This window comes from Phocoena phocoena, chromosome 11 (assembly GCF_963924675.1).
Source record: "Phocoena phocoena chromosome 11, mPhoPho1.1, whole genome shotgun sequence".
Classification (NCBI taxonomy): domain Eukaryota; kingdom Metazoa; phylum Chordata; class Mammalia; order Artiodactyla; family Phocoenidae; genus Phocoena; species Phocoena phocoena.
Genome location: NC_089229.1, coordinates 39,045,025 through 39,068,780, shown reverse-complemented (window position 1 = coordinate 39,068,780; position 23,756 = coordinate 39,045,025). Strand labels below are relative to the sequence as shown.

General features: G+C 36.8%; 1 protein-coding gene across 1 annotated transcript in view; it reads right to left on the bottom strand.

Annotated features, from left to right (window-relative positions):
- The window catches only part of PAWR (pro-apoptotic WT1 regulator), a 99,776-nt gene that overhangs the window by 9,067 nt on the left and 66,953 nt on the right, over positions 1-23,756 (bottom strand). Inside the window, exons 2-3 of the mRNA XM_065888039.1 lie at positions 20,934-21,065; positions 11,559-11,593 (exon numbers count right to left, since the gene is read on the bottom strand). Of these exons, the coding sequence (XP_065744111.1) occupies positions 11,559-11,593; positions 20,934-21,065 (167 nt within the window). The remainder of the gene's footprint in view (positions 1-11,558; positions 11,594-20,933; positions 21,066-23,756) is intronic.

Genomic DNA, 23,756 nt, shown 5'->3' with positions numbered 1-23,756 from the left:
AGACGACTAACGTCAGAAATGAAAGAGGGACTATCACTAAAGATACCATGGACATTAAAATGATAATAAAGGAATACTGTGAACAACTCTGACCACAAATTTGATCACCTAGATGAAACAGATCAATTCCTTGAAAGATACAATCTGCCAAGAAACAAACAATCTGAATAGGCCTGTATGTATTAAAGAAATTGAATCAGTAATTAATAACCTTGCAAGACAGAAAGAAAGCACCAGGCTCAGATGGATTCCCTAATGAATCCCACCAAACATTTAAGGAATAAATTATACACATTCTCTAAAATCTCTTCCAGAAGATAAAAGCAGAGGGAATATTTCCTAACTCATTTTATGAGGCCAGCATTACCCTAATACCAAAACCAAAGATATCGCAAGAAAAGAAAACTAAACACTAAGATGTCTCATGAACATTGATGCAAAAATCCTCAACAAAATATCTGCAAATCAAATTCGAGAATGTATAAAAAGAATTATACACCAAAATCAAGTAGGATTTATTCAAGGCTGGTTCAACAGTTAAAAAATCAATTAATGTAATCTATCACAGTAACAGGCTAAATAAAATCACATGATCACACATAAATTCAGAAAAAGCATTTGATAAAATCGAACATCTATTCATGATAAAAACTGGACAAACTAAGCACAGATGGGAACTTCCTTGACTTGATAAAGAATAACTACAAAAAACCTACATCATACGAAATGGTAAGACACTCAAAAACTTTCCTGCTAAGATCAGGAGCAAGGCAAGAATGTCCCCCCCCCCCCCCCCCCACTATTCCTTTTCAGCATCTTACTGGAAGTCCTAGGTATTGCAATAAGACAAGAGAAGGAAATAAAAGTAATACAGGCTGGGAAGGAAGAAATAAAACTGTCTTTGTTCACAAATGATAAGATCATCTATGGAGAAAATGTGAAAGAATCCACACCAAAAAATTCCTGGAACTAATAAGCAATTATAGCAAGGCTGCAAGATACAAGGTTAACATACAAAAGTCAATCCCCTTCCTAAATGCCAGCACTCAACAAGTGGAATTTGAAATTAAAAACGCAATACATTTACATTAGCTCTCTCCAAAATGAGATACTTAGGTATAAATCTAACTAAATATGTACAACACCTACGTGAGGAAAACAACAAAACTCAAATAAAAGATACCAAAGAAGAACTAAATAGAGAAATAATCCCTGTTAATGGATAGGAAGAGTCAATATTGGCAAGATGTCACTTCTTCCCAACTTTGATTTCCCACTGATCTACTGGCTGAATGCAAGCCGAATCAAAATCTTAGCAAGTTATTTTGTGGCTATTGACAAACTAATTCTAAAGTTTACATGGAGAGGCAAGATCCAGAATAGCCAACACAATATTAATGAACAATGTTGGAGGGCTAACGCTACCCAACTTCAAGGCTTACTATAAAGCTACAGTAATCAAGCAGTGCAATACTCGTGAAAGAAGAGACAAATAGAGCAATGGAACAGCAATGGAAGCAGAAAGAGACTCACATAAATAACCCACAAGTGATCTTTGACAAAGGAGCACAGGCAATACAATGGAACAAAACAGTCTTTTCAACAAATGATGCTGGAACAACTGGACATCCGCATGCAAAAAATGAAAAATAAGACACTGGACATCCGCATGCAAAAAAATGAAAAATAAGGCAAAGACCGTATACCCTTCACAAAAGTTACTTCAAAATGGATCACAGACCTAAATGAAAAACGCAAAACTAAAAAATTTCCTAGAAGATAACTAACATAGGAGAAAATGTAGAAGTCCCTGGATATGCTGATGACTTCTTAAATAAAACACCAAAGGCACAATCCATGAAAGAAACTGATAGCTGGACTTCATTAAAATTAAAAATTTCTGCTCTGTGAAAGACAATGTTAAGAGAACAAGAAGACAAGCCAGCCTGGGAGAAAATATTTACAAAAGACACATCTGATAAAGAACTGTTATCCAAAATATACAAAGAACTCTACAATTCAACAATAACAAACCACCCGATTGAAAAATAGGCCAAAGAACTTAATAGACACCTCAGCAAAGAAGATATACAGATGGCAAATAAGCATATGAGAAGATGCTCCATATCATATATCATCAGGGAAATACAAACTAAAATGAGATACCACTGTACACATATTAAAATGGCTAAAATCAGGATCAATGCTGGTGAAGATGTGGAGTAACATGAACCCTTATTCACTGCTGGTGGGAATGTAAAATGATACAGCCGCTTCAGCAACAGTTTCGTGGTTTCTTATAAAACTAAATATACTCTTGCCACCAATCATGCTCCTTGGTATTGACCTAAAGGAGCTGAAAACATATGTCTACCCAAAAACCAGCACGTGAGTGTTTATAGCAGCTTTATTCACAACTGCCAAAACTTGGGAGCAACCACGATGTCCTTTCAAGGTGAATAGACAAATAAACTACAGAAAATGGAATATTATTCAGCACTAAAAAGAAATAAGCTATCAAGCCATGAAATGATATGAAGGAAACTTAAATGCATATTACTAAGTGAAAGAAGCCAATCTGAGAAGGCTATATACTGTATGGTTTCAGTTATATGACATTGTGGAAAAGGCAAAACTATGGAGAGAATAGAAAGATGAGAGACTAAAATGCTACCATAGTGATGGATACATGTCATTATACATTTGTCCAAACTCACAAAATGTACAACACCAAGAGTGAACCATAATGTAAACTATGGACTTTGGGTGGTTATGATGTGTCAGTGTAAGTTCATCAATTGTAACAAATGTGCCTCCCTATTGAGGAATGTTGATAATGGGGAGGCTATCCGTATGTGGGGACAGGTTTATATGGGAAATCTCTGTACCTTTCCCTCAATTTTGCGCTAAAAACTTGAATTAAAAAAAAAAATTACGTATGTACCACAGCACCTGAACTAGTCGATATCCTGTTCTGAAAGGATTCTGCTTATCATGCACTTAGGTGTGATGATGACAATGTTAAAATGCAATTCAGGCTTCTAAACATTTACTCTCAAGTTTTATTCTTACCTTGTCATGGATTACTTACAAACAGTTCAAGGACCACACTTTGAGCAGCATTATACTAAAGAATGTTTAAACTCAGACTTAAAAGAGGAATAAGAATGTGTAAATATCTAGAAACAAAGAGTACGTGGCCCTTTGAGAAACAGAAAAATCCAATATGGCTAAAGCATGAAAGGTAAATATAGGGGTGATAAGATATGACACTGGAAAAGCAAGCAGGAGACCTGAAAGCAAGATATGACACTGGAAAAGCAAGCAGGAGACCTGAAAGCTCTTTTATGAAGAATTTCAACTAATGGTCTCCAAATTTATTCATTATATACACATTGGTATGTATATTTATCTACTATCTTTATAATCGATTTACAATATCATTATCTTTGGTTATATATTACATATTCATATATACTTTATTATACAAACATATATGTAAATCAAATAATATGATTTATAATACGATATTGTTAAAATATTATCTGTATCACAAAATATATAACATAAAGGGGTGAAAAGAATTTTAAATGTACATCTTTGTTTTTTTTGGCTGCGTTGGGTCTTTGTTGTTGTGCGCAGGCTTTCTCTAGTTGCGGCGAACGGGAGCTACTCTTCGTTGCGGTGCACGGGCTTCTCATTGCAGTGGCTTCTCTTGTTGTGGAGCACAGGCTCTAGGCGGGCAGGCTTCAGTAGTTGTGGTGCACAGCCTCAGTAGTTGTGGCTCATGGGCTCTAAAGGGCAGGCTCAGTAGCTGTGGCACATGGGCTTAGTTGCTCCATGGCATGTGGGATCTTCCCGGACCAGGGATGTGCAGGCTCAGCGGCCATGGCTCACAGGCCCAGCCGCTCCGCGGCATGTGGGATCTTCCCGGACCGGGGCACGAACCCGTGTCCCCTGAATCGGCAGACAGACTCTCAACCACTGCGCCACCAGGGAAACCCGACTATAGTATTTTTAATGCAAGTATAATTTGAATATGATTTACTTCTGAGGAACTTATTTTAACTCTTTGGGATATATAGAGATTTGAAGGTGTAGTTCTAAAATGAGCATGCATATTTGATTTTTAATGTCTGTAACAGCAGAAAGAGATGTCTCATAGTAAGAATTTAAAGTTTTTTACATTTTCACTTAAAACTCCAAAGCAAGCATCAAAATTTTTTCCTAATTTATAATAACAGATCTGATTTTATGTATCTTGCCAACTGAACAACCACATGGTCACCTTTGCGTTTATATACTTGTTTTTATATTCTCCGTAAATTCCCCCCCGACCTATCCATTTTGTATTAGTTAAACAACATAATAATTCATAAATCCATCTAACCATTCAAATTACACTATTGTGCAACATTTAGAAAGTGAACAAAGCACACTTTCCTCAGGATACCTCAAATACTAAATAATCATCTGATACATAGAACAAGGGAATAAATAACAAGTACATAGTGCTAGCTATTAAGTATACAGTGGGCCCTACGAATCTGTGGGTTCCACATCCACAGACTGAACCAACCCACACTGAAAATATTCAGGGGGGAAAAATGCTAGAAATTTCCAAAAAGCCAAACATATTTATATAGCACTCACACTGTATTAGGTACTATAAGCATTCTAGAGATAATTTAAGTATACAAGAGGATGTGCATAGATTATACACAAATACACCATTTTATATAAGAGACTTGAGCATCCACAGATTTTGGTATCCTCAGGGTCCTGGACCCAATCCCCCTTCCGTGAATATCAAGGGATGACTGTAAATGTCTTACTGTCTTTTAGATTAAAAGGTAAATACAAACAGAAGATCTAATATTTCCCTCCTGCATCCTAACATTATCTTGTGCATCACCCTGCCTTGGAGACCAGTTTAGACTCATTTAAAGGTAAAAGGAAGTCATTAAAGCAGGGAAAGTGACAATCATTTTAATAAAATGCACTGGAAATGAGCAAAACTGAAGGCAGCGAGACCAGTTTGAAGGATATTGTAATCATCTATGTAAGAGATGATGGTGTCCCTGGACTTCCCTGGTGGCGCACTGGTTAAGAATCCACCTGCCAATGCAGGGAACAAGGGTTCGATCTTTGGTCTGGGAAGATCCCACATGCCGCGGAGCAACTAAGCCCGTGCACCACAACTACTGAAGCCCACACACATAGAGCCTGTGCTCCGCAACAATAGAAGCCACCACAATGAGAAGCCCGGGCACCACAACGAAGAGTAGCCCCTGCTCGCCACAAATAGACAAAGTCCACATGCAGCAACGAAAACCTAACGCAGCCAAAAATTAATTAATTATATTTATAAATATTTATATATAATAAATTTATTTATTTATTTAAAAAAAGAGATGATGGTGTCCTAGATTGGTGGGTTGGCACTGGAGCTACAATGACTGAATTTAAGTGAGGTTGTGAAGAAAGGGGAGGGGAGGGGACGGAAGGGAAGGAAAGAAAAGGAAAGGAAAGGAAAGGAAAGGAAAGGAAAGGAAAGGAAAGGAAAGGAAAGGAAAGGAAAGGAAAGGAAAGGAAAGGAAGAAAGGGAGGAAGGAAGGAAGGAAGGAAGGAAGGAAGGAAGGAAGGAAGGAAGGAAGGAAGAAAGAAAGAGTCAAAAGCAGTGTCCAGATTTCTGACTTGAGCAAGAATGTATTTTGATACCAACTACTGAAATCCACTAAGTTTCACAAGTTTACTTTTGAACATGCTGAGTTTAAGATGCTTCTATGATATCTAAAAGTAGATATTTGAAAGTTGTTGGTTATACAGATATAGAGCTAATGATTTAGAATCATCAACGTAGGTATATACAGTAACCAAAGTCACCAGAGTGAAAGAAATTTCTAGAACAAATACACAGAAAAAAAGAGAATAAAGTCTAAGACAAAGAGCTGAGTAACATCAACACATAAAGGGTAAGTACAGGAAAGGACGAACTACAAATAAAAACTGGGAAATATTGGCAAAGTGGTAGGAAGAAAATCAAGAGGGTAAGCCATTATCTATCATGTTATAAAAGAGCATTAGAATCATTTTAAAGGACCTCTTTTCACTTAAAAACAAGTCCACTTATCTGCATCAACCACAGATTATTCAAGTAGAAACCACAACACTGACAACTACAAACGAAAACCTAAAAATGTGGATATCCCTTAATATGTTTGTTTGCTTGATGTACAAGCTTAAAACAGCCTTTCAAAAAGTTTAACCTATTAACAATTTTAAAAATCCTTCCAATTAGGCCTGTCAATACACAAGTGATAATATCATCCAAACTCAAAACAAGGAATAATTATTACTGAAAAAACATAATCAGTGATTTATCCCCATTAGGTATTAGGTCTGTAAAGAACACTGTCATAATTGTGAATAACTGTGTTAACTTGATCTTATTACCAAATTTAGCTCTGTTTATTTTAAAAACAGGGGCTTCCCTGGTGGCGCAGTGGTTGAGAGTCCGCCTGCCGATGCAGGGGACACAGGTTCGTGTCCCGGTCCGGGAAGATCCCACATGCCGCGGAGCGGCTGGGCCCATGAGCCATGGCCACTGACCCTGCGCGTCCGGAGCTTGTGCTCCGCAACGGGAGAGGCCACAACACTGAGAGGCCCGCGTACCACAAAAAAATAAAAAATAAATAAAAACAGAAATGTTTTTAACCTATTTTTGAGGGCTGGATATGTACAGCGCAAAATACCCAGAATAAAAGACTGTTTTATTAACTCCAAAAAGATTGTAACGTTCTATTCAGAAATGTTAACACAAATCTCTAACCAATACAATTCCAAAAAGAATCCCCCTTTGCCTTTAGCTACAAAGTATTAACCATAATGTGCAGAAAAGGAAAAAGAATAAACAGTATCATCAAAGATAAATACCACCATTTACCAAAAATTTCCCCCTCTGGGAATTTTCGTACTTTCTGTGGAAAGACTAGAAGGTGTTGTGTTGGGGGATAAAACTATCACGAGAACAAGATTGGCAGCATTATGAGATTACAGCTAAAGGAATTTTCCACTAAAATAGATATTTTAAACCTTAGCAATTAGAAGAAATACAAGACCCATGAGTCAAATCCTAGTTTTAGAATGGATACCAAATATTTAGAAGTATTAGGTAAGTCGGGGAATTACTAAATAACCAAGAAGTACATGACTGGTCTCCATATTTTTAATGTTTCACTACCTTATTCAATTCCACCACCACTGTCCCAAACAGTCCCTCACTCTGGGTAGGTCTTCTCTCTCTTCTCCCTTTAAACACACACACACACACACACACACACACACACACACACACACACAGCAACAACTAAAGATCAAAATCATCTCTCAGACTCTTTATTAAAATTGTGATACATATTCACTGTGGGAAACAGATAACATGAATCAATATCTCCAGTAACTCCACCAACCCAGAGATAACGGCTGTTATATTCTACAACATATTAGTAGTTCATAACCTTTTTGTATTGCAGATCTCTTTGAAAATCTGATGAAAAATATAGCTCTTCTCCCAGATAACCATGATATTCTTTTACAGAGAATTTTAGCAGCTTATCAAGAGTTCAAGTTAAGAACGCTTATATATATTATGACAGATGTTGTTTTATATCATACTCTTCGTAATATGCTTTCCCTCTCTCCATTTAACATAAATAGGTAATAATTTTCCTATAATTATTAATTCCTATAATTAACGGTTTTCTAAAGAATCAGTTTAATGCCTGTATTGTAACTTTATATTAATATGCTATAGCTTATAACCTATCTCATTGTTAGAAATTTAAGTTTCTCCAGTTAGGGGCTATCATACTTGTTCATTTCTGGTGTGTTAAGTATAATGAATTATCCTAAAGAAATCACTATAAACTTAACCAAGTAAACATTCCACTAAGAAAATTACACATTGGGGGGGAAAAAAACCCCAAAAATACATAACCACTGATCCATCCTTCTTAAACCTTGAGTTTCAAAAATTTCAAGACTCCCCCCTCCAAATAATTATCCAAAGTTATTTAAACATGTTTTAAAAAGGAGTTCAGTGACTATGTTAAGAGACGTTCTAGGTAAACAGGAGTTGATTCAATGAAATACAGCTCAACTACAATGACTGCTTAACAAACTCAATGCTTAAAAAGTACATCCTTGATATTTGTAAGAAAAAAATTAATATTTAATCCACAATTTACAAGAGCACACAAACTAGTCTTGTGGGTGGCTTGTACCCTCTAATGACTTTTTAAGTTTGTCTAGTCGTATATATATCATAAGTTATTTGGTTTGCTGAAAATATTTTCTAACATATAATGCCAAATTTCTATCCTTTAGCCCATTCCTCCTTTTTTCACCCCCATTAATCAGCAGACACCCTTCTCCAAAAAACATACATTCTCCAGTCTTTGCTACAACTTGCTGACAGATTAATGAAAGTAATGAACTGTTGATATACAATGTAACAAATTCCTCTAGATAAGGAATTGATAATTTCAGATCTAGATTTTGTGTTTGTTTTTATTTGGTGTGTGTTCAACTACGAGTTGCTATGAGTCCATGAATAATGACTAGAAACTTTAAAAAAAAATTTTTTTGTTGTTTGTTTTATAACAGTATTAAACATGGCTAAACCTTTGAGAGCTGAAAAGTAACAAACCATGTGATTTAGGCTATGAAAATAAAAGAAGTAACAAGTATATGAACAGGTCACAAGTAAAATAATGGTCTAAAAAATGGGTGGGATGGGGAAGGGAGGGAGATCCAAGAGGGAGGGGATATATGTATACATATAGCTAACTAACTTCACTGTATAGCAGAAACTTATATAACATTGTAAAGTAATTATACTCCAATAAAAAAAGCTTAAAAATAAAAACATACATCATGTGAAATCAATTTTCTACCTAATTTAACACAATATGTAAATAAAGCTTTTGATGAGGATTTGTAAGTTATTCCCCTAATGATTCTAATTAAAGAATGCAAATCTGAAAAGTGCCAATTATAATTTAATTTATAATTTAATAAGGATTAAATATGTATGAATGATACAGCAAACTTGGTAAGTTACTGAAGTTTATTTTTATTCCCCAAACCAAAAACTGATGATAAAAACTCTTTTGGTTTGAAAATGTGGCCTGGAAATAGGCCAAATCAAAGCTATTTGATTGGCAATGCTTGCTAGCAAAAGAAAAAAGAGTCTTTCCAGTTTAAACTATTCATGTTAAGTAAAAATTACCAAGCACAAGTTTCATTATATCTACATCGAAATTACTCAGAAATGAAAATAAGAGCAGCAGCAGTGGCAAACATATCAGACCTACTTAGTCAATTGTTGATTACCTTGGCCTTCTTATCTCTTTTAAAAGGTAAACACTGGGACTTCCCTGGTGCCGCAGTGGTTAAGAATCCACCTGCCAATGCAGGTGACATGGGTTCGAGCCTGGGTCTAGGAAGATCCCACATGCCATGGAGCAGCTAAGCCCTTGCGCCACAACTACTGAAGCCCACGCACCTAGAGCCCACGCTCTGCAACAAGAGAAGCCACCGCAATGAGAAGCCCACACACTGCAACGAAGACCCAACGTGGCCAAAAATAAATAAATAAATTTATTTATTTTTTAAAAAGTTAAACATTGAGTTTTATCTATATAATAACTTAGTATTAAAATTAGAGCTCTTGGGCTTCCCTGGTGGCGCAGTGGTTGAGAGTCCGCCTGCCGATGCAGGGGACGTGGGTTCGTGCCCCGGTCTGGGAAGATCCCACATGCCGCGGAGCGGCTGGGCCCGTGAGCCATGGCCGCTGAGCCTGCGCGTCCGGAGCCTGTGCTCCGCAACGGGAGAGGCCACGACAGTGAGAGGCCCACGTACCGCAAAAAAAAAAAAAAAAAAAATTAGAGCTCTTCTTAATCAATGCTTTATTTTAGATAAATTATAATAAACACAACTTTTAACCAAATATTTTAAACTTTAACACATAAAAGTAGGGGAAGACAGAGGTTTTATATGTATAAATCTAGGTAGATTGTCTTGTGCAAGCATGTGGGTTCTGGAGTCAGGTTGCCCGAGTTAAAATCCAGACTCTTCTGTTCACTAGCTTTGTAAGCATAGTGAAATGATTCTACCTCTTTATCCCACTTCACTCATCTATAAAATAAAAGTAAATATTATACCTACAGTACCTACCTTACAAGATAACTTTGAGAATTGAATGAGATCTCTATGTAAAGCTTCTTGGACATTATAAGCACTTGATAAGATTTACCATTATTCCACTAATTATTAGCACAAGCATGACCACACCTTCTGCAACCTTCATGGCTTCAACAGGGAAAGAAGCTAATATCTCAGTCATCTCCATTAAACAACTTATACTTAATTGTGATTTTCCTCCTATACACGTGCACACACACTCAAACACATTTTCTGATAAAAGCATTACTCCTTGTGTATAGCTGGTGCTATGGACTTGCTAGGGTCTGAATGTTTGTGTCCCCCCCCAAAATTCTGTTGAAATCCTAATGTCCAATGTAAGGGTAATAGGAGGTGAGGCTTTGGGAGGTGCCTAGGTCACAATGGTGGAGTCCTCATGAATGGAGTTAGTGCTCTTATAATAGAAATCCCACAGAGCTCTCTAGCCCCTTCCACCATGTGAGCACACAGTGAGAAGCTGTTAGTCTGCAAATGGCAAGAGGGCTTTCACCAACCAGAACCTGACCCTGCTGGCTCTCTGATCTCTGACTTCCACGCTCCAGAACTGTGAGAAATAAATTTCTGTTGTCTGTGATATTTTGTTATAGTGGCCTGAATGAACTAAGATCAGAATGAATTGGATACTCCCAAAATTCATATGCTGAAAGCACTAACCCCGATGTGATGGTATATTTGGAAGCAGGGCATTTGGGAGGTAACTAGGTTTAGATGAGGTCATGAGGGTGGGGCCCTCATGATGGGATTAGTGTCTTTATCAAAAGAGACACCAGGGAAGCCACCCCTTCTCTCTCCACCATTTGAGGACAAAGTAAGAAGGCAGCTCTCTGCAAGTCAGGAAGAGAAGCCTCATCAGAACCAGACCATGCTGACACTGTGATCTTGGACTTTACAGCCTCCAGAACTGTAAGAAAATAAATTTCTGCTCTAGCCATCGTGTCTATGGTATTTTGTTATGGTATCCCAAGCTGACTAATACAGATGGTATATCTGTATTTTCAGTGTTTAAATACACAAGGGAAAATGACTCAGTTTTTCTTTTGCTAGTTCATCAAACCCTTACAAATTCATGGTGTATGCAGTATTCAAAGACTGCAGAGTATGTCAGAATAAGTCATGGTCAGAAATACATTACACTCCTGCCTACGATGTAATTTCTTTTTAAGAGCACAATATTAAGGTTTCTTACTTTTCAAACAGCTGCTTGAAACAGTTCTAGTTAGTTAAGCCACAGTCAGGAAGACATTATACTTATGTCTACGATATGTTGTTAGTCATAACTTAAGGATTCTTACCTTTTGTACCTGCCTGAAACTGTTCTAGATGGCTCCTGTAAAGTAAAAAAAAAAAAATGACATATCAGTTTGGGTATGTGTATAAGCACACAATTCCGTATTCCATAAAACTACTGACAGAGAATATTGGAACAATTACCATTGTTTTTTTTTAAATAATTATTTTATAGATTTATTTATTTTTACTTATTTATCTTTGGCTGCACTGGGTCTTCATTGCTGCTTGCAGGCTTCCTCTAGTTGCAGCAAGCGGGGGCTACTCTTTGTTGTGGTGTGCGGGCTTCTCACTGCAGTGGCTTCTCTTGTTGTGGAGCACGGGCTCTAGGCGCACAGGCTTAAATAGTTGTGGTATGCAGGCTCAGTAGTTGTGGCTCGCAGGCTCTATAGCGCAGGCTCAGTAGCTGTGGCGGACAGGCTTAGGTGTTCTGCGGCATGTGGGATCTTCCCGAACCAGGGCTCAAACCCGTGTCCCCCTCATTAGCAGGAGGATTCTTAACCACTGCGCCATCAGGGAAGTCCCTTTAAAACTATTTTTGAAACCACAGGAACTAGATTTAAATGTTTAATCACTGGTTATTTAGATAAAGCAGAAAGAAATACTAAGGTTATGTGTATGCACTCAAAGTACATTTTATTGAATGTAGATAATAATGATTCCATATGGAACTTTTCCCCTTAAGTTTCACAAACAGTACTCCAACTAACATTTTATCAAGGTTTTCTTTCATAAAAGTCCCTAATCTTATTCTATATGAACTAAAACTTAAGGCACAGACCTTGAATGATATCTGTCTAATATGCATTAGAAAAAATGCTAATAATGCCTTAAGTTCCAAAACATAACACCTCTCTCACTTCGGTTATAAATGAAATATTTCAAAATATGACATCAGCTTGATTATCCAGACTATCTCTTGCTGCAATGAAATAGGCAAAATTGCTAAATAAGAATAGCCCTTGTTGCGTTTACTGATTTGTGGGTAACTGATATATTGATTGTAATGGTAGAAACAACCTGGCAATAAATAATATTTCTGAGGCTTAAAGTAGGCATTTTCCCCTAACATGATAAAACTTAAGAGTAATACACATTTAGAGTAGAATTTTAATAAATACAGAAAGGTGAAATGGAGGATGTTTTCAGCAACACTACACTATCGTGACATTATACTAATGTTATACTTTGACCCAACTATAAATGACTTAAAGTCAGTTATCAGGTAAGTTTCCATTTAAGTATACTAATAAGTTGTATAATATCTGTTTTCTACGTTTCTCGCAGCTTTTTTTTTTAAACAACTAGTGACTTAAAACATATGTCAACTTTTACGGTATTTTCTCTACAGCTAGTTTGGTGCAATTGATCAAATTACAACTCGGACATACTTGATCAAATTATTCCATGCTCATGTCCAAGATGTATAAACAATTAGATTTAAGCCTATTTCTGTATAACTAATATTCAAGAGCTAAGATTCTAAAGCAGACCAACAACTCTTAAGCTTATTGTTTATTGGTTAGATGTGAATATGCTTTTTATTAGACAACACTTAAGCTTACTGTTTATTGGTCAGATTTGAATACAGTTTTATTAGATTATACATTTTGTAACTAAAATGTTATTTCACAGTGACTCTAGTAATCAAATTCTATTGCTTAGGGACTTCCCTGGTGGTGCAGTGGTTGGGAATCTGCCTGCCAATGCAGGCGACACAGGTTCAAGCCCTGGTCCAGGAAGATCCCACATGCCGCAGAGCAACTAAGCCCGTGCGTCACAACTACTGAGCCTGCACTCTACAGCCTGCGAGCCACAACTACTGAGGCTGCGTACCACAACTACTGAAGCCCGCACACCTAGAGCCCGTGCTCCACAACAAGAGAAGCCACCGCAATGAGAAGGCCGCACACCACAACTAGAGAAAGCCTACGTGCAGCAACGGAGACTCAATGCAGCCAAATATAAATAAATAAAAAATAAATGTATATATATATATAAAAAATTCCATTGCTTAACAATGGAATGTTCCCCAAATTGGATAGACTATATTAATATTAGCAGAGATTGGGAGGGGTGGTAGCCTGCTTCTCATGTGTATTCAAGACTCACATTTACAGATGGAATTTATGCCCTGCCAAAAAGAGGAAACTGAAATGTTAGATAGAAAAAAAAAAAAATCAGCCCCTATAGTGCAGTAAAAGAGTCCCTTATAACTTTAAGGAGGAAAATTCTTGTTACATTAATACAAAATTCTACACAAATATAAACCTTAGATTTGTTAACTAGAAGCCTCTATATTTCTGTGACCGCAAAGACTTCCAAGCAAAGAGTGATAACTTCATAATTACTATAACTGTGAAAGTTGAAAATTCCATTCTAAGTGTGTGGGGGGAGAAGAAATACCTTCAGTATCACTGAAATTGCTTGTAAAAAATATGAATGCTAAGACTATATTGGTCTTAAAAGTTTCAAAGACTATGTAATTAGACCTTCCAATAACCCTAAAGTTTATTATACAACTGATTTAAAATATACTTTTCCTGAAATAATCTTTCTTGTAATGGGATGGTTTATATTACAAAAGGGAGGGGGAAAGACCTATGTAGAGCTTAGAAAATGCTGGCAAAGCACGAACTGTTTTATGTGAGTTTAAATAAAACATTCTGCTTCATTCAATCTTAGAATGGTCAATAAGGAAATTCCACGAACATTGTCTTTACAGGTGCAGTGGCAGATCAGCACTTGTAAAGTATAAACGAATATAAAAGCATATGTGAAATAAGATCAGACAAATACAGGCCCAGTAGAATATAGTAAAATAATACTGAAGTTATTCAAATAAACTTGAATAACTTCAGTATAGCCCTTGGTAAACTATGGCATACCATGGTAACTGGCCCTCAGGACTAACTTTAAAATACCTATACTGGTATATATAATATACTAAGATACAATGTTGAAGATGAATGCAGAACAGAATATCTGTAATGTACAATTGATAAAAGTAACTTTAAAAATGAGAATAAAATAAGGACATTATCAAATTAACAAAGATTTTAAAAGGAAAAACTGAATAATAACCAATATTTGTAACTATAAATGAAGTATAACCTTTAAAAATTGTGAATCACTATATTGTATACCTGTAACTTGTATAGTATTGTATAGCAACTGTACTTCAATTAAAAAAAAAAAAAAAGGAAAAGCTCATTATTCCCCTCCTTTCCTGAATGTCTCAGTCCTAAAGCCATCAGGTGGGGCAGAGCAAGGTGGGGAGGAAACAAGGTGGCCCCAACCAGGGTATCAGAATACTGGAACACTCCATGAAGAAGAGCTGCTTGGCAAAAAGAATCAGAGTCCAAGAAAACTGAGGACAGCATCCATACAGCAGGGGGACTTAGCCTGGCATGAGAAATCAGAGCCTGAGCAGAATGAGGAGGGGGTCTACAAAGCATGAAAGGGAAGTTAGGTTATCAGGCCTGAGGCAAGGTCAGAAAGGGAGTCCCAGGAAGGGATACTGAGAGCCCCAAGCAGGGTGTGATGGTCATCCATTCATAAGGGGGGCCCAAAATGGGGATTTAGAGCCCCAGAAGGGTAAAGAAGATGTTCCCTCAAAAAAGGCAGCCTGGGGCTTCCCTGGTGGCGCAGTGGTTGAGAGTCCGCCTGCCGGTGCAGGGGACGCAGGTTCGTGCCCCGGTCTGGGAGGATCCCACATGCTGCGGAGCAGTGGGCCTGTGAGCCATGGCCGCTGGGCCTGTGCGTCCGGAGCCTGTGCTCCGCAACGGGAGGGGCTATAGCATTGAGAGGCCCGCGTACCGCAAAAAAAAAAAAAAAGGCAGCCTGGCATGAAGAATTCACAGCCCTTGCAAGGTGTGGAGAGCATCTCTGTAGGGCATGAGCAGGGCTGATGTGCTGGAGCCCAAATAGGATGAAGAGAGTGTCCACAGAGTGGCAGCCTGGCCTGGAGGTGTCAAAACCCAATCAGGTGATAAGGGGTCCCCATGGAGGAGTAATCCAGCATGAGGTCTCAGTCTGAGCAGGAACAAAGGAAGACCCTAAGGAAGAGCAGCCTGTCACAGGATGGAGAAGCTAAGCAGGGTAAGGACGGAATCCACAGAGGGGGTGAACTGGTGTGAGGAGTCACAACTCAAGCAGGGTAAAGAGGGCAACCTGCAGCTTCACAAGGTATGCCCAAGCCTGAAGAAACTGAGGAGAGTGTTCATGCACAAGGTAAAGCCAACGTATGATGTCAGAACCCACTCGCGGTACGGAGGGCATAAGTGTGGGGAAGGAGTGGCAATGGGAAATAGGTTACATATAGGGGAATTGACTAAATAAGAAAGCACATTACGGATAACGGGAAACAGGTTCCTCAGTGTCACAAAAGGGAGTTACAAATACTAGATTTAAGCCTTGTGATATTAGATTAGAATTGGCCATATTGGTATAAATTAGTTTCAGTATCTACACAGATAGACGTAGTTACCTAGGTAGGTAGGCAGGCAGCAGACAAACAGATATGTATACGTATGCATGTACATAGAGACACACACAGTAGGTCTGTACATAGAGAGGGACTACAAATGGTGACATCTCAATAACATGAACTAACTACAGCCCAGATCTTGGCTTCACAATATCATTTTCCAGTAAAAGGAATCAGGGCTCCTTAGAGAAGTAGCTGCTAGCTTCCAAGACTGGAGTAAGAAGCTCAAGATGAGTCTGCATTATCTTATTATGCCAGAAAACAAAGAAGTATTCCAAGAATGATGGAGATGTAGCAAAGGATACAAAAGGTTAAAGGGGCTCTCACTGGCCAAATTTGGGATAATGTGACTATTAAAATAAATAATGATGCTGTGGTAGGCAGAATAATGACCCTCAAAAGATGTTCACATTCTAATCTCTGTAATCTTCAAATATATTAGGCTACATGGCAAAGGGAAATTAAGGTTGCTAATCAACGCCACTAAATAGGGAGATTATACTGGGTTATCTAATGGGCCCAGTGTAATCACAAGGGTCACTGAAAGTGGAAGAGAGGCAGAAGAAGGTCAGAGGGAGATATGGCAAAGAAGAAAGGTCACAATGCTGACTTTGAAGGAGGAAGAGGGACAAGGAATACAGGTAGCCGCTAGGAGCTGGAAAAGGCAAGGAAACTGATTCTCCCCTACAGCCTCCAGAAAGGAATGTAGCCCTGATTTTAGCCTTTGATTTCAGTCCATGATTTTATTAGTCCAATGAGACTTCCAACTTACAGAAGTGTAAGTTGATAATTTTGTGTCATTTTAAGATCCCAAATTTGTGGTAATTTGTTATAGCAGCAATAGAAAACTAATACTGATGGTAAGTAAAACCCATCAGATAAAATAGGTAATAGTGAGTTGATACAGATATACAGATATAAATAGATGATAGATAAATGGACAGAGATAAATAGAAAGTTTGATGGAGATTAAGATATCTACATGGTTCAAAGCACTTATCCACAAAATACTTATTAAGAAGAGGCAGTGAAGCCTGGCAAATACCACCTTCGTCACACGACCAAAGTGATCATCATCAGCAATGGAACAAACTAAAATCATGTGTCACCTGATAGGATACACAATGAGAAAAACATAGCACCAATTCTGTGATATTCCTGACAAAGACATACAACCTGAATCTAATTATAAGTAAATATTAGATAACCCAAACTGAAGGTCACATCACAAAATAAATGACCTATAATCTTAAAAAGTGTTAAGATTAAGAAAGTTAAGGAAAGACTGTATCAGATTGAAAGAAACTAAAGAGATATAGTGACTAAATAGAACATGTGATTCTGAATTAGACCCTCTTGCTATAATTTAGGACATGACTGGGACAACTGGCAAAACTTGATGATGGCTGAATATGTTAGATGGTAAAAGAATGTGTCAATTTTAATTTCCTATTTTTAAGAGCTGTGTTGTGGTTATGTAGGAGATCTTGTTTGTAGAAAACACACAGTGTAGTATTGGGGGTAATAGGCCATCAAGTTAGTAACTTACCCTCAAACATTTTAAGGGAAAAAAATTCTCTGTACAGTACTTGCAACTTTTCAGTAAACTTGAGATTGTTTTAAAAGGCAAATCAAAAAATAATCAAAGAAAGGAGAAAAATAAAACTCATAAATGTCCTCTCACAAAATGCCATTGTTTACATAAACTGATAAACTTTTCTTCATAAGTACTTTAGGCAATATGTATCAGAAATTTTTAAAATCTTTAAAATGCATTATGGGGAATTCCCTGGCGGTCCAGTGGTTAGGACTCTGTGCTTTCACTGCAGGGGGCACAGGTTCGATCCCTGGGGGAACTAAGATCCTTTAAGCTGCAAGATGCGGCCAAAAAATAAATAAATAAAAAATTTTAAAATGCTTTATGGCTTTTGGCCCAATAAGTTCATCTCTGGTAATCTGGCCAAAGAAAATAATTCAAAACACAAAAAGCTTATTTAATCTCCACAGATGTTAATTCCAGTATGACTTACAATAGTAAAAACGTTTAACCACTGAGGATTTGTATTAATGGGAAATTTGTGTCACCTATTACACACATTAAAAAAGAAAATTCTTTGCCACTGAAAATAATACACAAAGAATTTTGAATAACATGGAAAACAATGTTCATGCTATAACACCTACAAAGAGAATTTTGGCAATACCATCAAAATTACAAATGCACATTCCTTTTCACCCAGCAATTCTAGTGCTAGGGTTTTATCCTACTGATTTACACACACATATGCAAAAGAACATATATTAAAAGGTTTTCACCACCACATTGTTTGTAAAAGCAAAAACTGTATATAACCTAAATGACCATCAACAGAAATTAGTTAGAAAAATTATGATACATATATAAAATAGAATATTCTGTGTTTACAAAAAAATAATAGGGAAGCTCTTTATGTACTCCACAATATTAAATGAAATGAACAGGATGCAAAACAGTGTGCTAAAAATTAGTGAATACATATATAGACATATATATACACACATATAGACATAAATTTGTTTATGGACTACCTGAAGAAGGATCTAGAAGGATGTGCAAGAAAAGAAAGCACTAGTTGCCTCCAAAGAAGGTAACCAGGTAGCTGAGGAAGACTTTTTACCATACACCTTCTTATGCTTTTTCCATTTTTTAGCATGTGACTGTATGCTTCTTTTAAAATTAGTTAAGCCTAAAGTTTAAAATTTAATAAACAGTTCATAAAATACATAAGGAGACCAAACTAGGTAATTTCCCCTGTCTTTTACATTTTCATTTTTTTCAAATTTTCTAATTGATCATGTATTATTTAATCAGAGAATTAATATATTACTTTAAAAACTGGCATATTATCTAGGAAAAAAACATGGTTAAAAATGTGTAAAATCATAGCTAAAAATATAAGAAAAAAATATAAAGGCTCCTTTTTTATTACCACTACTCCATATTATTTGAAAAATGCCAAACAGAAACTTAAAACACTCTAACCTTTCACAGAGCTTACTGTTATGCCAAATTCATGTTCCCATTTCATTCTTCATTTAAAAAAATTTGTTTAACTGATTCACATACATAATGCTAAAAAACAAAATCTCTCTGTCCTATTCAAGAAAAGCCTTAAAACAATCAATGATGCCAATATTTTCTTTTTGTTGTTTTTGAAGTTGGAGTTATAAATAAAGTCTATATCTTATCTGAGTAATAGAATATGTGAGTTTAGGTAGTAACTCAGAGAGAGGTCAACTATGTAGACAGAAAAGTTCCTGTTCCCATTCCAACTTCAATGTGGCAATCTGGGATCCACGGGAGAGTTTTTGCCTCACTTTCATCCTAAGCACATAGCCTGGAATATACATACTTAAAACCAAGATCATCAGTGAGTTACATCCTAATTGCTAATGAAACAAACAAATAAACAAAAATGAGAGAAATGAAGGGCAGACCTAGGAAGAGATTAGAAAAGCTACAGGAAAGAAGATAAACTGGATAAGGCAGAAAGCTCCTCAGAGAGCCCGGATCAGCAGAGACTGCTACATATCTGGGTATAAACTTGGAAATAAACTAAACACTAGGCTCCTCAGCTTTGACTGGGTAAGGAACAGAAAGAAATCAGCCCTCTTTCCAAAAGCTGCTGCCTGATGTTAAGTGACATGACCAAGAACTGAAACCAGTTCTAGACTCAATCAAAATGCTATATTGTCTCTATCCCAATAAATTAAGCCTATTTCTTCACCTGGAATAGGCACAGATTTAATTTCAACTTTGCTGTAATACACAAAAACAAAGGATACAAAGATACTTTAGATTATGAACAGTCAGAGGTGCTGAGAGAAGCACTGCTGCTTAGCTTACACTATGTTATAACAGGGTATTCTAGCAGTAGCAACTGCAGTACAGGGGCACAGACAAACCCCCATTACCATTCTTCGCATCAATGTATCTGCCTCAAAGAGCAGAGGAAAAAGAAGTTTTGCATTCACATCCAAACCATTTCAAAATATTTTGCCTCTCTCTGCCAAATGCCTTCTATCATAACCTTGCAAATTAATAGACAAGTTGACATTTCATTTTTTTGATCAGTAAAACAGGGAGATATGTGTACTGCTCGGAAACTCCTTTTAGAGTAGTATCATAATAAAATGCACTTACAAAGTCAAAGCTGGAACTCTGAAAAGACAACACAGTAGTTTACGATCTCAAAATGCCATCAAATTAATTTAAGATTAGATATATCAAGATAATTCCTAAAGTACAGTTTATATGGAATGATTCTGAAGAGTGATTTGCTTTAAACTCAGGCACCCCAATGCCAACAACTCCCAATTTTCTGTGCTACAAGAAGCCAAGATAACAGCTAATTGGAAACTGACTTAAATTTTGTTTTAAAAAGTATTTTATAATTACACAGAAATATGGGTGTTTCTGGCAATTCACAATACTACATGTTGTGTTTTATTATTATGTTGAAACATTTGACTCGGTAGACACTTGTTATTCAACTCTTTATTTGCTACATAATTCTAATGCAAATATCAGCCTAGAACAGAACTCTCCACTCACTTAAAACTCACTAATCCTTACTTTTTTAAGAGCAAAAGGGTAATTATTTTTCCTGCTTATTTTTACAACAGATACTGTTTAAACCTGCTTAGTCAGTAAATATTCACTGATCAGGAACTAAGGACCAAATACTGCTTACGTCAAAAAGTATTTAGATATAAGGAAAATCACTGGTTAAATCCATTGAAAGTACTTAAATGGAGTTGATGCAACCAAAATGAAACTGGAAAAATTATTAACAGTAACTTAAAAATTGTTAAAATAGCTAGTGACATTCTAGAATTTTTAAATACTCACTTGTAACAGATAGGAACTTCCTGGATCTAATAAGCTTACAGCCTCATTTTGCATCGTGTTCTGTTGTGTAATTGCATCTTCTCGTTTCCGCTCTTTCTGTCCAGCTTCATCATCTTCATATTCATCTAAGCACTGAAAGAAAGAATAGTTTCCATTTTACTTCTATATAATATTAATAAAATGTTTTGATAGTACGTGAAGATACATTTGATAGCATTAAGAAATACTAAGCATTCAGAAACTACACAATAAAAGTGTTCCTTTCAACAATTGGTACATTTAATTCCTATAAACTAAATTATCTGCTTAAAACCCAAACCTCCACATTCACACCCTTGTGAACATCTTTCTAGGCTCTAGGCTCTAACTACCAGTGACAAGGTTTGCTTAAAGGTAGGGTTCACTCTTTCTTCATCATTCAATCTTCAAGTAAATGGACTACCTTAAAGCACTTTTTGGAAGGTAACAAAAGACACACCACACAGACATGGAATATAGAGTCTAACGGGAAGGGGTGTGTTGTGTACATGTGCAGATAACTTAATAATAAAAGCCACTGAAGGGGTGTGTGTGTGTGTGTGTGTGTGTGTGTGTGTGTGTGTGTGTGTGTGTGTGTGTGTGTGTGTGTACGTGCGCACATAACTTAACGTTAAAGGCCATTTTCTACCTTAGTAGCCTATAAGTATCTTCACCTAGGGAGTAAGTCTTCTACAAACACTCTGTAGAAGAATTTACAATTTAACAAATGTGTTTAATTTGGAATTGCAGATATTAAAAAAAGAATTTCAGATGATGGGAAGAGCATATGGAAAAGCTTACATGAAAGGGTGCTGTTTAAAAAACCGATAACACCACCTGTGTTATCTATCCAGACTTTTTACATTAATAAAAAAAAACAAAACCAACAACCCATAAACAGAAACTAAACTCTATCCATTACACCCACTGTAAAATAGGTCAACTGTTCCTTGTAACTGAACACATTCTTAACCAATACACTGCCTGTGTGTGTTTTGTAAGAGACAAAAAATAAATAATATCTCTTCAGGCACTTTGTAAACACTAAGACACTGACCAAAGCACAGAATAGCAGGAAAGACAATAGTATTTACAAATTGTGCAAAGAGAAAAGAAAGGCTGAAGCCACTGTGCAAACCAAGAAGGATCACTGGAGTATCTGAAATAGGAGAACACAGAAAATAAGCAGCACATTCAAAGACACAAGGTCCATAGCGGGGGGGAGGGGGTATGGAAGAAAGCATCTGTTTGATATAGAGTCTTAAATCAGGATGATGTGGAGGGAAAGCTGGGGGACAGAATGGAAGGGATGAATTAAAGAAACAAGTAGGCTGAGATTCCAGAGAATGTTTAGGGTCTCTCCTGTAATGCAACTAACTATGTGTACAGGTGTCACCTGGCCCTCTTCTCACCCTGTGGGAACTGGGGCTTAGGTAACTGGTGCAAGAAAAATGATAACACTGTGGCTACTGCTTTGCTGTGAGTAACAAACTGTTCTTGACTCCCAGGAGACTAGTGTCTTCTGCCAGGATCCATGAAACCATAGCAGGCTAACTCGTTAGCTTGTAAGCAGGGTAAGATCTCAGATCCTTCAAAGTCCTTGACAGAGGTGAGTATTGGAAAGGCATAAGCTCTGATCACAAAGAAATACAGATAATAAATAGCCTAAGAAGTCTAGACTTTTCATTACGTAACATTGAAACATGTTATAGTGCTACAATTCCCTGGAATATAAGTAAAACATGATCAAAACTGATTTGGGGAAAGGAACCTGTATACAGCAATTCAGAGTTCTGATTAACAGGGACCAAAAGTGGAGAGACTAAACAACATAGTAGGCAATGGGATCCTATGAAAAATGATGTATCTGGGAATTCCCTGGCAGTCCAGTGGTTAGGACTCAGCACTTTTGCTGCCGGGGCCTGGGTTTGGTCCTTGGTCGGGGAACTAAGATCCCTCAAGCCTCTCAGCATGCCCCCCACTCCAAAAAAAAAAAAGATGTATCTTAGGTGGAAACAGAATCAATAAAAGGAATCTAGTAAAGGGTGCCAAAGTTTAAGAAATTAGTCCTGATTAGAAAACGAATCTCTCTTAGGACTTTTAAAAAGACTTTCTCAAACCAATAGACAGTATCATGTTTTACGCCAAAATATCAACAAAATTTAGAAGCAAAGCCAGACTTAAGACACTGATGTCCACTATCAACAGGGTGGTTACCATCACTCTGGAAGTACTATTTGGTAAAACTAGGGAAGAAGAATAAGAGATTTCAGCATCAGAAAGGCAAATTTTCATCATTTCAAATGATACAAATTTGTCAAAAATATTTTAGAATTACTACAGTTCCTTAAGATGGTTTTTCATTAAGCACACAGAAATAGCTAGCTTCTCAGAGTAACATCAACAGCTAGTTAGATTATATAATTTTAAGAGTAACTATAAAAATAAACTAAAAAAACTTTATGAAAAAACTATAAAACTTTACTGAGTGGTATAAATTAAGATCTCTTCTTAAGAAAAAAAACTAATACTGAAGGTGTCAATAATCTGTAAATCAGTTCATAAGTTGAATTTACTTGGAAAGTAAGGGTGGATCATCTGGATGCATAATTACATAAGACACCCAGAAAAATTACTTTTTAAAGAGAGAGTTAGGACAGAACACTCACTCTAACTAACATTAAAATGTATAAAACCACAACACCGAAAACTATGTGATAAAGATACTAGAACAGAAAAGAGAATGGAGTACAGAAATTCTTCAATACATAGTACTGAGACAAGAGTCAGCAAGACTATAAGACC